Source organism: Citrus sinensis, chromosome 9 (genome assembly GCF_022201045.2).
Source record: "Citrus sinensis cultivar Valencia sweet orange chromosome 9, DVS_A1.0, whole genome shotgun sequence".
NCBI lineage: Eukaryota > Viridiplantae > Streptophyta > Magnoliopsida > Sapindales > Rutaceae > Citrus > Citrus sinensis.
The window spans coordinates 32,433,917-32,451,513 of NC_068564.1; the positions used below are offsets into that span (position 1 = coordinate 32,433,917).

Genomic DNA, 17,597 nt, shown 5'->3' on the forward strand with positions numbered 1-17,597 from the left:
TCATTCGGTGTTTGGATGAGGACGACGCGGATTACGTACTGAGAGAAGTACATGAAGGAATTTGCGGAAATCATTCTGGCGGGAGGTCCCTGGCCCACAAGGTTCTAAGGCAGGGATATTTCTGGCCGACAATGCACAGGATGCGCAAGAGAAGACCAGGAGTTGTGTAAGCTACCAGAGTTTTGCAAATTTCTCTAACCAACCACCAGAGAAGTTCACCTCCATGACCTCCCCCTGGCCATTTGCTCAATGGGGAATTGATCTGATCGGCCCATTGCCAAAGGCACGAGGAGCAGCAACACATGCAATAGTTGCTATAGATTACTTCACGAAGTGGATAGAGGTAGAAGCCCTTAGCAGGATCACAGAGAAGAAAACAACAGACTTCGTGTGGAGAAACCTGGTCTGTCGATACGGGATCCCTTATGCCTTGGTAACGGATAATGGCAGGCAGTTCGATAATCACAGCTTCAGGGATTTCTGCCAAAATCTCGGGATAGAGCTAAAGTATTGCTCGCCTGCTCACCCTCAATCAAATGGACAAGTAGAAGCAGCCAACAAGACCATTAAAAGGCTTTTGAAAACCAGGCTTGGAGCAAAAAAGGGTGCGTGGGTTGACGAGCTGTCAGGTGTGCTATGGGCATACAGAACAACCCACAAAACCGCAACTGGGGAGACACCGTTCGCTTTGGCTTTCGGACATGAAGCGGTCGTGCCGGCTGAGATAGGAACGACCACACACCGGACAAATCATTTCAATGAGCAGGAGAACGACGAGCAGATATGTTTGAATCTTGATCTGCTAACGGAAAGGAGGGAGCAAGCAGCCGAGCGATCAGTCATTTACCAACAGAGGGTTGCTCGGTATTATAACCAGAAGGTGAACATACGGCAATTCAGGGTCGGAGACTGGGTACTGAGAAGAGTGAATCAGAGCACCAAAGATTCGACTCAAGGAGTGTTGGGACCGAATTGGGAAGGGCCATATAGAGTCAAGCAGATAGCGGGACCCGGAGCTTACAAGCTGGTTCGCACGGACGGCCACGAGGTGAAACGCCCATGGAACGCAGCACACCTCCGAAAATACTTCCAGTAAGACTTGTTCACATTTGAAAGCTATTTTTGCTCATGTTCATTATCGTTTATCTTTCACGCTTTATGTCCAAACAATTTCATGTAAGTCGAATCCTGCCATTAATGGAACGTCGGGGAATTTCTTTCGCTTGAAACCGAGAAAATTTCCAAAGGCATGCAAAGGCTCAACAAAGTCTCAAAGCCTGTCTTATGGTGAGACAGAAGCCAAGCATGCCAGGATCTGCTCGGCCACGAGAAGGCGAGCAGAATCCCAATCCTCGAAGAATCCAAGGCATGCAAAGGCTCGACAAAGTCTCAAAGCCTGTCTTATGGCGAGACAGAAGCCAAGCATGCCAGAATCTGCTCGACCACGAGAAGGCGAGCAGACTCCAAAGCATTCGAAGAAATTCCTGAGGCATGCAAAGGCTCACCAAGTTTCAAAGCCTGTTTTATGGCGAGACAGATGCCAAGCGTGCCAGGATCTGCTCGATCGCGCGAAGGCGAGCCGAATCCCAGGCATTGAAAAATCTTCAAAGGCGTGTGGCAAAACCATGAGCAAAGCCGGAACCTGCTCGTCTAGACAAAGACAAGCAGATTCTCAAACGAAAATTAATTCATAATTACAACATAAGAAAGTAATCAAAAAATATTTTTATTAATTTGTTAATAATTAACAGAGAGGATTTGGTTTTCCTAATGAGGACGGACTCTTAGGTTGCCAGCATTTAACAGCGCCGAATCCCGAGGGTCTCATAACCGTCGGTTTGAAATTCAAATGGAGGGGGGGATTTCTGCCACGTCACCTCATCCGCAATTAAATGCGACGTGATTCTTGGCAGCCTTTTCCAATCCCACGCGAGCGAGTACTAACGAGTTTCTACTGCTGGTCCACTACATTACCCAACACCAGAAACTAGGGGATCGGTGTTTGGGAGAAATACGTCGACGAGACCAGGCATGGTGAGCAGATATCTGATGGCAGAGTTCTGCGAACCGGTGTGTTCCGTAAAAGCCTGGTGCGCGGGGGAACAGGAGCAGAAATATTCTGCTCGTCCACGAGCACGTCATCCGCGAGGTAAATTTCCTGTAAGAGGCATAAGGCCATTCCGGCTAGAGGTCGAGAGGCGAGGAGACCCGGTCGACGGCAGTTGGCAAGACATGCTCTCCAGCCCGAGAATCTAGGCACGACAGCCACGCTTTCCCCAGAACTGTGGCGTAACACGCAAGATCCCACGTTTGCCCATAACGCAGCATAACGCAGCAGTCGGAGTCCCATACCGTCCCCCAAAAAAGCAGAAACAAGATCTCACAAAACCACGACAGCCACGTTTTCCCCAGAACCGTGGCGTAACACGCAAGATCCCACGTTTGCCCATAACGCGGCAGTCAGAGTCCCATGCCGTCTCGAAAAAAGCAGAAAACTAGGATTCAGAGGAAGCCTATAAAAAGGTAGCCAACGAAGGTAAAGAGGTTAGCATTTTTGAGATTAGAAAAGAAATTCTAAAGAAGAGAAAACCACGAAAAAGCCATAAGATCTGTGGCAAGCGTTCCCCGAACCTTCATATCTGACTTGAGCGTCGGAGGGTTTGCGCCGGGAAAATAACCGGCGTACTCTGATTTGTCTGTGTGCGCAGGAACCTCTGGAGAAGAAACCTTGCGAGGAGACCCCCTGGTCGTGATGACGTTGATCGAGCAGAGATCCTGGTCGTAGAACGAGGAGAACCGGAATCCCGCATCAACAAACTGATTTCTTAATTTGGTAGCGGGCAAATAACTTGAATACCAGATAGAGGAGGCGGAGAAATCGGCGGCAATGGCCTTCAAAATTTCAACATTACTTTCCTGAGCATGTAAGCATGCAAGATTGTCGTTTTTTTTTTCTGAAAAGTAAGACGAGTTACCATGTAAGCATTGCGGAATAAGATGAACTATCATTCTAAATCTATTTATAGACGACTTATCGTGCATATCGTCCTATGAATTCTCTCGATAGAGGATTTTTCGCCTTCCAGTTTTTACCTACACCATTTGTCATCTCTTTTTGAATTCCATTCATTTACTAGTTCTATTTTCAAATTTTTAAACCTTTTCTTATTCAATTTCATGTATAATTTATTGTGATCACTTGCAAATTGATCTAGCAAGTACTGCATTTTTCACCGAGGGATCAATAAAATTAAATTTTGGGCAAATTCAGGATTAAGTGTGTTAGTGCGTGTGTGTTGTATTTCTCTCACCGCAATGAGAATTTACAATGAGTACAAAACGCATTGTTCTGTGCTCAATCTGATTCTAACTATAGTGAGAATATCAGCACTGATTCTAAATTAATTATGTGAACTAGAACTCTAAAGTTTGCTAGATGTCCAAGTCTTGCACATTTGTATTTTACTATTTTACTTAAAAGAATCTCAAATCATGAAAAAGTTAGAAAATTGTTTTGCGCATGAGGTGGAGTAGAATTAGCAAGTTAGGGTTGGGTTATATATAAAGTTGAATTCAACATTTATAAATTTTGAAAGATAAATCTCAAACTTTGTGTATTATTATATATCCAACGTTACAAACTCTGTGTAATATTTTATGATATTTAGTGTTTGTTTGATATGACTTATTTAATGGATATAAGTACTTATTTAATCTCATAAGCTCTTATCATAATTTTTGTTATTGTTTGGTTATTTTTCTAATAGAGCTTTTCAAGCTTAAATAAGTTATTTTCCCTCTACTAGCAAAAACCCAAATTTTGGGCTTTTGTGAGTAGAGGTTGAAATTTTTTTTTTAAATGTTAAAATATCTAAAATATTCTCTACTTATTTGACAATATTATTTTATCATTTTCACAACATAACTTTAAAAACTTGTCTATTAAAGTAATTTTATAAATTTTTAATAAAAATTTTTATTAACAACCAAAACAACTAAAACTTTTTTAGTAAAAACTCAATTTACAAAAGTTGTATAAAATGGAGCCTTAATCTCAATATCCTCTCTCTTTTTTGATAAATCTCAAACTTTGTGTATTATTATATATCCAACGTTGTAAACTCTGTGTACCATTTTATGATTTTTAATCTCAATACCCTCTCTCTTTTTTATTTAGTTTTTTTTTTTCAAAAGTGAGAATAAATTTTTCTATTTGCTGGAGGTGGACATAATAATACGGTAAGATTAGTAGGGCGTCAGATGCTAATGGAAGCATAATACTAACCCACCCCCACTAATATCTTGATTACACAAATATGGAACCACCGTTGTATTCGGCAAATGTAGTGGGGTATCGCTGTATTGAGAAGTTAGAAGGGTGTACTTGGATTCAGTCTAATAACGGCTTGCCTTCCTAAATGCCTTATAGGCCCGCAGAGGAGTCCAACCTACTGGTTCAAGAAATGCTTTGCCACCTAAAGATCTATCGGTTTCTGCTTGTTTTGTTTCTCCATAAATGGCCGCCTAAGTGATCGAATTTGCATCAACTCAATGGATTACTTCTCCAGAAAATATTATACAATATCATTGGGCAAAGAAGTATTATTGGTCAATCAATGTTTGAGATAAAGTATTGTCAGCTGATAATAAACTCTTCAAATTTAAATAAGCAGAGAAGATAAGATACAATAAACCGAAATAAATATGAAATTTGAAATGCTCTTATTACACGGTAAAATTTGGCCAAATTTGCCATTTTGGTGATGACACTGATGGCAAAGAATGAAAGAATTGAAAACTAGAAAGTACAAGGCTACATACAAGTTCAAATTAAGCACCCAAAAAAAAAGAAAAAGAAAGAAATGAATTGATGAATGTATTTGTTGATTAAGCAAATTCTCTAGGAGGTTCTGCATTCTTTAGGGGTGCCCCGGGGAAATCTTTTGGTGTCAGTGCAATAATTGTAAATCATGTAATTCTTTTGAACCCATTTCAGCCTGTTTTGACTTGTTGAATCAAGCTCTTGTGACAACCAACTGTTCCTGGATCTGAAGGAAGTTGAAGCGCAAGAAGACTTTCCATTTGACCAAACACAAGCATTATTAGCTTTGAAGTTTCTGTATGAAGCAGTGAAAGGAGCATGTGTCCAATCTGTCTTGACAAGGCCACCTCTTGTAGCCCAGTCATCAGCATTCCAGAGAGATGAGTATATTTTCATTGGCTGATTCTTTGGGAATGGAACTCCAATAGACTCTGAGTTCTTTAATTCTCTAATGGGGGTGCCATCAACAAAGAAGCTGAAAATTACAAGGCAAAAACTCTTAAGTCTAAACTAATCTGATTAACGAGAAGGCAAAAACATAGTTAATTAAGATTGAAGGAGAAAGAAAATACTTACACAATGCGCTGAGGATTCCAGAGGATGGAATAGGTGTGAAAAGCAGCAGAGGGGTCAAACCAGAGGTGAAATTGTTGTTCTCTGTCACCTTTACCATTTGTGAATACATTTGTGTGAAGAGTATAAGGGTCACCACTTAAATTTCCCAAGAATTCAAAGTCTATCTCATCCCATGTTGATCCCGGTGATTTTAACTGCATGGAAAAGAAAAGCCTAAGTATCAGCATGCATGATGATCATAGCTAGCTATATATTTTGCATAAATAGCTGCGTTTTCATTGATTTCTAAAAAAGGGAGGAACTTACATAATAAGCAGTGACAGTACCAGCAGAGTTGCCAGGGACAAGCTTAAGCTGCATGTCAATCTTGCCATATAGATACTCATTCTTGGACTGGAATCCTGAGCCAGAGGCTTTATCAAGGGACAGAGTAAGAAGCTGGCCGTTGTTGAGTATCTTCGCACGCCCATCTCCCCAAGTGATGTCAAAATCTTTTTAGAAGCTACCAGCAGAGGCAACCATCAAAGTTCCAAGCACTAGAAACAAATGCAACATTGAAGCCATTGATATATGCTTTGAAATGAGCAATAACAAGATAGAAGTACTATTCGTAAATTGAAATTGGAAACTGAAGCGATGAATGTGTTTATGTCCTCACCAGGGTTTGGCTTCTATAAGTTTGATTCAGCTAAGCAGAGGAAAGTGACGGGAAGGCTCACTGAGGTGAGCTGCGGCCAGTTGTTTGGATGAGAAAAGTGCAATAAAATAGCTGTGCATGTAGCGTTAACAAACATGATCAAAACCAGGACATTTTTTTGTTATTATTACGCGGTTTTGCATTATTTTTTCAGAGACCGATGTAATTGTCTCGTTGCTCCCCTAGTGCACATCACCAGCTAAGTCTTAGATTTTCCAACAACCGCCATTAAGAACAGTATAAGACAAACACGCAAAATTACGATTTTAAAAGTTAAAAAGGGGGGTAAAGCAAAGCCAAAAAAAAGTTGAATTGACTTTCCGAGGCCTTCATTATTTTATTTTTGTTCATTTGTTGTAGTTATATTACAAAAAAAATATTACTATAATTAAAAATCTATCAGAATTATGTCCGAGTCAGCTCGCAATTTTTCCCCTTTTCCAAACAGAGAAATTTTTAAACTCCCATCTTAAATCTTCTACACTGTGACCAAATTTTCGTTGGGCTGATGAAAATAACTATATTATCTTGTACAAGCTTGCTTCCTGGCGTTTTCCTTTACAACAAATCGGAATATTATATCTTTACTTTTTAGTTTTTCAACAACTTTACGTGCAAATATGGAAGATGTAATAACAAGTTGCAAGTTGCTCCTTGTCGGCATTCAATGAACTAGGCAAGCTGTAAAATTGGCCCATGAATTAATAATCAGATTAATTATGGAGAAGAGTGAATTCAGAGTTCAACTTTTACTTGGCTATTAACACTTGAACCAAGTTTTTCCAGCTCACCTCCTAACAGCGAAGTTCACAAGTTTTATAAGAAAGCTTTTTCTCGGGCAACCCAATGAAAAGCAGACAAAATCATGAGATCCCTCTAATTAATTAAATTTATTGCCACTTAAACAATCTCTAATGTTTGTTTTTCAACCATTTTGATAGTGACCATATGGCACATGCTAGTAAAATTCTTGAATAAAACATCATTATATAACTTAATTTGACAATCTTATTTAATTCAATGGTCGTTATTAGTTAGTATCAGAGAAAAACTGTAAAACAAGTGAGATTTGCAAGGTTGAGAGGCTAAAAACTAATGATTCAAGCAAGCCTAATAAATATGTGTAATGCTATTAATTGAGTCTCATATCGCTAAATTAAAACTTGGCACATAAGCTTATAAACACTTGATATCCCTCCTTTTACAAGCTGGAAGGCCATCTTTACAGATGGAGTAAATTGTACAAGGCTACCACCCACCTCATGTGCGTTTCAAAAAGTCACGTAGCTCAACCTAAGGGCTTGGACGTCGGTCTTGAAAGAAGGGTGGATTGAAAGTTTGTAACGTTTCTAATGGGTAAATTTTGGCATAACCCCCCGTGAAGTGACAATCTTCAAATTGCCATCCTTGTTATTGAAAACATCAAATTACCCCTCAAAAATTATTATTTGTCTGTTACTTTTAACGGCTAAAAGGGTAAAATAATATTTGTGCATTCCTCTAACAGTCAATAAACAAAAAAAAAAGTCAAACCTTTATGCGGGTTATTTTTTATAGGCTAAATCTTTTTAAGTTTTTCAAAACACACACAAATATTTTAAATATTTATGATATGCATCTTTAATATTTTAAAATATTTTTCATTTTACACCTATATGTCTAATTTTGTTCGAACTGATTAAATTTTAATTTTTGGTATTTTAAAACTTTATTTTAAAAAATAAATAAAGAAATTAATTAAAGTTATCAATGAAAAAAGAATAATATTTTACATATTTTATATTTATTATTATAATCATTATTATTCTTTTTTCCTTTTGCAAAGGTATTTAAAAAAATATATGCATATAATAAAAATCAAAGAACAAAAGAAAAATGCTACCACAGACTTAATCTAAAGCTTCAAAACTCTTCTCACCAAAAACCACTATCATTGCACACAACCCAAAATTCTTCAAATCCTTTGCTTATTCACCAAACTGAAAATAATAAACAATAATAAAGTAAATTCAATCTATTATTAATAATATGGTTAATTCAATATTAAAGATTATTCATAATCTAAAATTAAGGAATCCCAAATATCAAATTACAACAATTCCTAATTTTCTAGTAACAGTAGCTCAATTGAACGAACAAAATAAAAATTTGAAACAACAATCCCAAACCTTAGAAACAATCATGGGTGGTCGCGATGTTAAAAAGTTGTTGTAAGATGATGTCCACGACGGCCTACAACTCCACGGCTGTCATAGCCGCGCCGTGGTCATTCTCGATTGGAAAAGAGCAAAAGAAGTATGGGTCTTGACTGCTGAATGGTTGTGATAAGAGGAATCAATGACTCTCTTGACTGCCAAAGAAGAAGAATTAAGACGAAGCTCTCTGCGATGCTATGGCAGTGCTTTCGCCTGAGATTGTTGAGTTGATTGATTGTTCATACAATGAATGACACGATTAAATCGACGGTGAGTTGTATGGTTCTACAGTGACATTAAGGACGCAAATAATTCAGGTTTTGCTCGCCGAATTTTGAGGATTTTGATGGTCTCTGTCAACACCCCTTTGCAAGTTATAGATTATGACTTCTGGGTTTTGGATTTTAGTTTGTAGAAATTAAGTTTTAGTTTTGATTCATTGTAGGATTGGATTTGAATATTGATTGTACTTTTGTCATGCACTTGTAAAGGGAAAAAAATGAAGAAAAAGACAGAGAAGAAGTAAGGAAGATGAAAAAGAAATGAAGAAGAGAAATTCAATGTTTCATTTATTTTTTTTCATTTTAATATTGATTTTTATTATACCTATGGACTATAAAATGTCTGACATAAAAAAATAAATGAGTGATGGAATATTTTAGAAATTGTAAAGGGACAAAGGAAATATATTTTTAAAGGCAAACTCTCTATCTTACATGCATGTAAGATAGAGGATCCCATTTTTAAATAGTAGGTGTGTAACAATTTAAGTTAATGATTTTCGTTATTAGCGGGCTATATTGTACTTTCACGAGTTAACGGCAGTCAATAGTTAAAGATAACGAGTTTTGGGGGGTAGCTTGATATTTTCAATAGTAAAGAGAGCAATTCACTTCATGAGGGGATAGGCCGAAATTAACCCCATTTCTAATTGAGTCTCACATTACTAAAATTTGTTATTCTATTTATGAGTCAAATCTTCATGTACTTATTCTAGTCCACCTGCTAAGTTAAAAAGTTTGAAGGATGGATTCTATCAATTTTTGCATAACAATTTATTATTCTAATCACTATTGATGTCAACGATATTCTTGGATATATATAAGCCAGTTCTACCTAATGTGTGCATCACAATTTATTATTTTGTTTAGTAGTGAAATCCGTGACCATCTGGTATAGTCAATTTAATTTGATGAACCACAAATATTGCTCGTTATTGTTTTGGATTATCCTTATATTGGCATGTTATTGTTAGGGATGGCAAAAATCCCCACGGGAACGGGTACCCTCGGGGATTTTCCCCATTCGGGGAGGGTACGAGGATAATTTTACACCCAATTTTTTATTCGGGGAGGGGACGAGGAAAATTTTTTACCCAATTTTTTATTCGGGGAGGGGACGGGGATGAGGTGGAATCCCCATCCCCTACCCATTTCCCCATTTTAATTTTTTATTTTATTTTTATTTTTAAAATTACTAATAAATAAATAACAAAATTATAAATATTGTTAAAAATAATAAATATCAAATATTTATATTATTAAATACTAATAGGTATCCTATATTAGCTCGAATTGCTAGAGATATTTTGGCAATTCTAATTACAACAGTTGCTTCTGAATCAGCTTTTAGCACCGGTGGTAGAGTTGTGAGCCCACACCGTAACAAACTTCATCCAAGCACATTGGAGGCCTTAATGTGCTGTCAAAGTTGGTTACGAGCTTACAATAGCAGTATGAGTTTATTTTACATTGTAATTATATTATACAGTTATTAATATTTGCACTTATAAGTTACTTTACTTATATCATTTTCATTGTTTTAGGTTTGAAATATGAGGCTATCTCTCAATTTGCCACATTTCTCGAGGAAGAACAGGAGGAGCAGGACAAGCAGGAGGTAAATAGTTTTATTAAAAATATTAAGGAGGAGCAGGACAAGCAGGAGGTAAATAGTTTTATTAAAAATATTAATTAAGTATCTATATTTATTTCATTTATTTTATTGCCGATATAAAAATAAATTTTTTTCTTTTTATTGTAGGATTATGAAGATTGAGTCATTGACAAAGATAATTATTTTAATAATTTATATTTTGAATATGACTTTGTAATGGATCAATATTAATGTAAGATATATTTTGAACTTTATTTTTATCTGAATTTTTTATTTTAATATGATTAATTTAAAATCGAAAATAAAAAAAATGTATTAGACTATTAGTTATTCGGGGACCGGGGACCCTCGGGGATCCCCTGTTATTATTCGGGAAGGGGATGAGGATTCTCTCAAGTAATTTTGACGGGAACGGAGACATACGCAAAATATCGGGGATGGGTATGGGGAGATTGGTCCCCTCCCCTCCCCTCCCCATTGCCATCCCTAGTTATTGTTGTGTGTACTATTCTTTGTCAATGAAGCAAATTGCGTTTCTCTCATCCTCCGCCCCCCCCCCCCCCGATTAAAGTCCCAAGTAAGCACGAGGGAGGTGTTAATTTGATCATCAATCTTGATCGAAAGGGATTTCTTTTAATGTCAAAAGTTCTTTACTTTTGTCATATAAATTCAAGTTTACCAAGAGATTTCTTTTGTCAACAGGCGAAAAAAATCTAAAAAATTAAGTTTACAAAGAAGGAAGTACGGAAAGAAATATTATATTACAAGACATTTTATAGCACATGGTAAAATGCGGCCAATTTCGCCTTTGTGATCGCCAAATAATCAAAGAATCAAACGGCCCAAACTACATACGTATTGAATAGCCGACTAACTACAACGAATTATCAAATGATAGATGCATATATTTGTTGATTTAGCAACTTCTCTAAGCGGTTCTGCATTCTACAGGGAGACCCTGGGGAAATCGCTTTGTGTCAGTGCAGTAATTGTAAATCATGTAATTCTTTTGCACCCACTTCAGCTTGTTTTGACTTGATGAATCAAGCTCCTGCGAAAACCAGGCTCTGCTTCTGGACTTAGAGGAAGCGCAAGATGATTTTCCATTAGACCAGAGACAAGCATCAGCTTTGAAGTTTCTGTAAGAAGCAGTGAAGGGAGCATGTGTCCAATCTGTCTTAACAAGGCCACCTCTCGTAGCCCAGTCATCAGCATTCCAAAGAGAAGAGTATATTCTCATTGGCTGATTCTTTGGGAATGGCACTCCAATTGATTCTGAGTTTTTGAATTCTCTTATAGGTGTGCCATCAACAGAGAAGCTGGAAATTACAAGGCAAAAACTCGTAAGTCTAACTGAATTGATTAATGAGAAGGAAATTAGGCAAACATAGTTAGGATTTAAGGAAAATACTTACACAATGCGCTGAGGATTCCAGAGGATGGAATAGGTGTGGAAAGCAGCTGTGGGGTCAAACCAGAGGTGAAATTGTTGCTCTCTGTTTCCTTTTCCATTTGTGAATACATTCGTATGAAGAGTATAAGGATCGCCACTTAAATTCCCCAAGAATTCGAAGTCTATCTCATCCCATGTTGATCCTGGTGATTTTAACTGCATGGAAAAGAAAGCCTACGTATCAGATGCATGATGATCATAAGTCGCTATTTTGCATTAATAATGCTGTACAGGGGAACTTACATAATAAGCAGTAACAGTGCCAGCAGAGTTGCCAGGGACTAGTTTGAGTTGCATATCAATCTTGCCGAATAGATATTCATTCTTGGACTGGAAACCTGAGCCAGAGGCTTTATCAAGGGAAAGCGTAAGAAACTGGCCGTTGTTGTGTATCTTGGCACGCCCATCTCCCCAAGTGATGTCAAAATCTTGGTAGAAGCTACCAGCAGAGGCAACCATCAAAGTACCAAGCACTAGAAACAAATGCAACATTGAAGCCATCGATGCGTAGCAGTTGAGTTAACCGAAAGAACTTCGTAGTTTGAAAGGGAAGAGATGAATGCCATTAGGACCACGGTTTGGCATTTATAGCATGATTAAGCTAAGCAGAGGAAAGTGATGGGGAAGGCCCAGTCCAGTGAGCTGGGCTCTGGCCAGTTGTTTGAGAAAAGTGTAACAATAAAATAAATAGCTGTACAGGCCACTAGCAAATATGACTCAACCTGGCCAGTGCTTCAAAAATAACCAGGAAGGTTTTATTATAACACGCGGTTTGCATTAAATTTTTTAAATTTTATTATATCACGCAGTACTTGCGTCGATGCTGCCCGGGTTCCCATCGCCAGCTAAGAGTCTGACATGCTAGTACCAAGATGGTCCAATGACTCCAATATTATCCAACAGCCGCCATTAAGATAACATCCATTATCCATAACAAGTATTTTGGAACATATAAGACAAAGAAATAAGGAATTTAGGTACAGAGTGTTAAAAGTTCAATACCAATTTCATGATCCAATCTATTTATATTTGTCCAAACTCCAAATTCAAAGTTCAATCCATGAAAAATTCAAGAATTATGTAGAGAATGATAAATATTTTTACTCTAAAAATATCTAATGATCGTAAAATTATCTAATTCTAAATATTTTTCAAATATTTAGAGATATTTTATGAAATATGGTTGTCATATTTTTGTAATTTAATATTTTGTGTGGTTTGTATTAATTCTAAGTTACTATAAATACCCCTAAATTTTTTGTTGTTGGCATCAAGTGGAGAATGAAGAATTAATAAAGAGAGAAAGAAGAGTGAGAAGTGATTGTTGTTGTGTCTCTTATAAAATATCAATAAAATTCTTCGGTTGCTCAAATAATTTTAATTTTGAACAGTTTAGTCCTCCTCAATTTTCAACACACATATGTTAGTTGCCCCCCCCCCCCCCCCCCCACAAATTACTAAATTGTAGTTGATGATTTTTTGTAATATTATATATGATCAACTATTATTTACGGTGTAAAAAAATGAGGTATTCAGTTAAACCTAATTTGTATTAGTCTTTTTATTATATAACTCAAATGTATGTAAATTATTTTCGGTCGTATCCATAACTAGATATAGATGAAATATACTCTCATTCAAGGAAGAAAAATATCTAATTTACTGAAAGTTTCTTAAATTTCATGTTAGATTTTCTAAATTTACGTTAGATGTTTTCAAGATCATATTTGTGGTCGTAGACCTACAATATTAACAATGAAAGAGTATGATATTGTGTCAAAATACAATTTAGAAGTAAGTTTTCGATAAGGTTTTGTACATCCGAATTCTGACCAAAAACAAATGCATGAACTTGCATGCGTTCAGTGCTTATCTAAATCATGATAGAAAATTGCGAAACTATGATTGGATTGTAGGCTTGTAGCTGCAGCCTTTGGTTTTACCTGCTTTAACCATTTGCCAAATAGAAACTTGTCAAACTTTCACAAATTTTAGGTGAGATGAGGAAAGCAGCAAAATTATTGCATGCATATTTGCTCCCAGCTGGAATCGTCCTGTGTAGCAGATTGACATTTTTATCTTCATTTTCAAGTCATTTAATTTGTCATTTTGTTGTTGGTGGGTGTTGTGGGGAAGGCGCTAGTTTCTTTACGTGCAAATGGAAGATGTAATAACAAGCTGCTGCTTGCTAGCATTGTTAATTCATCAATAAGGCAAGCTGTAAAAATGACCCATGGGCCAAGAAATAGTAATCTGAATTTGATGGAGAGCAATGATATTTGATTACTAATAAGACCGAGAAACACTTGAACCAAGGCTTGCCAACTCACCATCCACTAACAAAGTTCGCAGGTTTTATATAGGACGGTTTTTGCTGAGATAATACCATCATAAATCCATAATGAAGAAATTTCATGAGTTTGATTTACCTTTGATGCCACTTGAAGAATCCCAGCTGTTATTTTGCTTTTTCAATCATTTGATGAAACCACATGCTGTTAGAATTCTTAATAAATAGAAAATTATATAACTTGATTTTACCTAATTTTAATTTTTTTTAAATATTATATTCTCTCATCTCACTGGTTGCATACATATTCCTCACTTACTTCGAGCACCCACTTATAATATCTACAAAAGACTCTATTAATTTTACTTTTTAAATATCTATTTATTTAATTATGTGGTAAAAGAGAGAGTGAAAAAATAAGTTATTCTCCAAAAGACTCTTTAAATATAAATAAATTAATATTATTTTAATCAAATAAATATTTTTTCAAAAAAAATTAATGGCAATTAAAATAATTTTCTCCTTCTCTCTAATAAAAAATAATAAAATATAAATTAAAGAAGAAGAAAGCAACTCTATAAATTTAAAGAGAGTGAATAATTTACTATTTAAAAAATTTTAATTAAAATATCTTTTAAAGTCTTAAATATTAATGTAATTTTTAAATAAATAATAAAATTTTATTTAATTTTTTTTTAAAAAAAAATGCTCCAACAAGCCCACTTTGTTTTCTTTAAAAATCTAAGTCACTCGAAAACCCACTTTTGTTTTTTTTGGGGTGAAAAGGCAAAAGTTTGTGTTTTACTCACGAATTAGCAGCTGTCAATAGCTGTTATGATATAAAATATTTATGCGCACGTCACCGTCGTCTCCAAGGCTTACTATTATTACACAGTACATCCATCATTTGTGGGGCTATTTAGAATGGACCAGCTCCTTTGTAATATCTTCATTTTTTTTTCATAAAAATAATGACTAGTTGAACTCAATTTCAATATATGCATTTAGGGTAAAGAAAAAGAAAATGTTAAAAAGATTTATAAGGAAATTCATATAATAAGAAAGAATGGGCTAAATTCAAGTAAACTTGATGTCTGAAAGAGTAAAATTATTTGTTATTTGTTAAAAACTCAAAAGATACATACGTACAAATAAATGCCTGTAATGTCTTGGCTAATATTTACTATTTATTAATCAGCATGTAAGACATACTTCGTGTTAATAATAAGTTCAACAACTTAAGCTTTGGAGAAAACATGTTAATTAAGGATTTTTTATTCATTAACATGTATGCTTGAACCTATCCATTATTATGGTTATTATCACGTGATTCAAAAAGTGCAATTTCGATTTCAAATCATGGCATTTTTAACTAATAGCCTTTACTTTATCTTACTTTTATATATATGGTTTCAAACATTGAATCCAAGAGTTCAATGTTTAAAACACTTATCTTTGGATCACGGGTTACCCAAGAAAAAAGAGATAATGCTATTCATTAACAAAAGTAACAATATTTTATTACACGTAGCACTTATAGTACAAAAAAGAATGAACCATACATTTTATTTGTCACTAAACATTAGTGCACAGAATAAAAGAACCAAAACATCAAAACTGAAGATTAAAAAAGCTATAAACAAAGACATATGGCAAATGGATCAGTTATATATTGAATGCACATTCTTTTGGGAGCCCTTGGGGAAATCGTTTTGAGTCCTTGCAATAATTATATATCATGTAATTCTTCTGCACCCATTTGAGTCTCTCTTGGCCAGTGGCATCAAGTTCTTGCGAGAACCATGGATTATTATTTTTTGAGTTGCAAGAGGATTTTCCATTAGACCAGACGCAAGCATTGGCATTGAAGTTTCTGTAAGAAGCAGTGAAGGGAGCTTGGGTCCAGTCAGTTTTGATAAGGCCACCTCTCGTGGCCCAGTCATCGGCGTTCCAGAGACTCGAGTAAATCCTCATCGGCTGGTTTTTGGGAAAGAGTACGCCGTTTGATTCCAAGTTCTTGAACTCTCTAATTGGCGAGCCATCAACATAGAAGCTGAAAAATATGCATGCAATTTTTTTTACCAGGTCAACAATAATAAAAATAGAAAGCATACTTGTCAAAGAAGAAATGTCTTTGAAAGAAAAAAGTAACGAGATATTTGAAAGACTTACACAATACGTTGGGGATTCCAGAGAACGGAATAGGTGTGAAAGTCAGCAGTGGGGTCAAACCAGAGGTGGAATTGTTGCTCTCTGTCACCTTTGCCATTTGTGAACACATTAGTATGAAGAGTATAAGGATCACCACTTAAATTCCCCAAGAATTCGAAGTCTATCTCATCCCATGTTGATCCTGGTGATTTTAACTGAATGAAGAAAGCAGAAAAAAAAAAAAAAATCTATGTATCAGCATGCATGCATGATATGATATTAACCAGCTAGCTAATCTTTTGTATATAAGAAAAACTGCTTGTGTGTGTGTGTTGTCAAGTTTTCCGAAACTTACGTAGTAGGCGGTGACTGTGCCGGCAGAATTGCCAGGGACAAGCTTGAGTTGCATGTCGATTTTGCCAAAAAGGTACTCGCTCTTGGACTGGAAGCCTGAGCCTGAGGCTTTGTCAAGGGAGAGGGAGAGAAGCTGGCCGTTGTTGAGTATCTTACCACGGCCATCTCCCCAAGTGATATCAAAGTCTTGGTAGAAATTACTAGCAGAAGCAACCATCAAAGAGCTGATTGCTATAGAGATGAGCAGGGTAAAATTTTTCGAGTAAGCCATAGTACTGCAATCAATAAAGAGAGAGTTTTCAGAAAGCAGCTTATAAGGGTTGGTATTTATGTGTGTGCGAGTTGAGAATAATGGGGAGGTGGTAGCGTTTATTTATACATAAGACTGAAGGGGGGGAGGGGGAGGGGGAGGGGGGGGGGGGAGGTGTCGTGTGTGGAAGGATCCCCTTCGTGGTCTTCGTATTGGTTGAGGAAAATGAGCTGGAGATAGCTGGATTTTGACACTTAATTATGATAAACCTTGGACCACATATATAGTCTTTCTCTTTCGCTCACCAAACACGTACATAACCAAAGGGAGAAGGAGCTAGCAAGCCGACTCCATATATTGTCACCGCCGTTCACCAATCGTGTTGCGTATACTTGGACCGCGTCTACAAAAAGTACTCCGAAAAAGTTAGGATCCATCGATTGGGTAGAATCGTACGATAATATTTATAGAGAGATTTTTTTTCTTTGGTGGGACACCCTTCTATTCGTCCACTGATTGTGAAATACGTATGAGAAGAAAATTAGAGGCACCATTTATAGAAATAGCCTAAAATTAGATCAATATATAAAAGTAGCCCACATTTATTATTTTTATATGTAGGTTAATTAGTAGCTAAAGAATGGTATTTTGAACATAAACGTCCGTGACAGCAACTGTTGATCGCTCACAGATTGGACACTTGACTCCTAACGTGTTGGTTGCCTGTTGAGCTTCATTGATCAAGCGCTTGACGTATGCCACGTTGACGGTTCATGAACCATTTGTTTAGTTCAAAAGAGTTACTTAGAGCCATTATGTTAGTGTGCACTCTGAATATTTGAGTTTAGAATAAGTTTATTTTATTTCTAAATATTTGAAAGAAAATCAACATTCATTATATACATGGAGAACT

The 17,597-nt window shown here is 36.2% G+C and overlaps 3 protein-coding genes and 1 long non-coding RNA gene across 4 annotated transcripts; all 4 read right to left on the bottom strand.

Moving 5' to 3' along the window:
* Positions 1–4,689: 4,689 nt before the first annotated feature.
* On the bottom strand, positions 4,690–6,049 carry LOC102627929 (xyloglucan endotransglucosylase/hydrolase protein 22-like). Its single transcript, XM_052433771.1, has 3 exons — positions 5,705–6,049; positions 5,399–5,592; positions 4,690–5,297 (listed from the first exon to the last, which is right to left on the bottom strand). Exons 1-3 carry the CDS (start codon positions 5,756–5,758, stop codon positions 4,901–4,903), a joined length of 645 nt encoding a protein of 214 aa, XP_052289731.1. The 5' UTR covers positions 5,759–6,049; the 3' UTR covers positions 4,690–4,900.
* Positions 6,050–7,832: 1,783 nt separating this feature from the next.
* LOC127899758 (uncharacterized) lies at positions 7,833–8,922 on the bottom strand. Its single transcript, XR_008051793.1, has 2 exons — positions 8,264–8,922; positions 7,833–8,074 (listed from the first exon to the last, which is right to left on the bottom strand). It is a non-coding gene; the product is annotated as an uncharacterized LOC127899758 (long non-coding RNA).
* Positions 8,923–10,928: 2,006 nt separating this feature from the next.
* Positions 10,929–12,279, bottom strand: LOC102627641 (xyloglucan endotransglucosylase/hydrolase protein 22-like). The gene is made up of 3 exons (XM_025097227.2): positions 11,883–12,279; positions 11,602–11,795; positions 10,929–11,505 (listed from the first exon to the last, which is right to left on the bottom strand). The coding sequence occupies exons 1-3, from the start codon at positions 12,138–12,140 to the stop codon at positions 11,115–11,117; spliced, it is 843 nt and encodes a 280-aa protein (XP_024952995.1). The 5' UTR covers positions 12,141–12,279; the 3' UTR covers positions 10,929–11,114.
* A 3,148-nt stretch (positions 12,280–15,427) lies between these two features.
* On the bottom strand, positions 15,428–16,787 carry LOC102627351 (probable xyloglucan endotransglucosylase/hydrolase protein 23). Its single transcript, XM_006474098.4, has 3 exons — positions 16,436–16,787; positions 16,102–16,295; positions 15,428–15,982 (listed from the first exon to the last, which is right to left on the bottom strand). Exons 1-3 carry the CDS (start codon positions 16,703–16,705, stop codon positions 15,595–15,597), a joined length of 852 nt encoding a protein of 283 aa, XP_006474161.1. The 5' UTR covers positions 16,706–16,787; the 3' UTR covers positions 15,428–15,594.
* Positions 16,788–17,597: the final 810 nt, after the last annotated feature.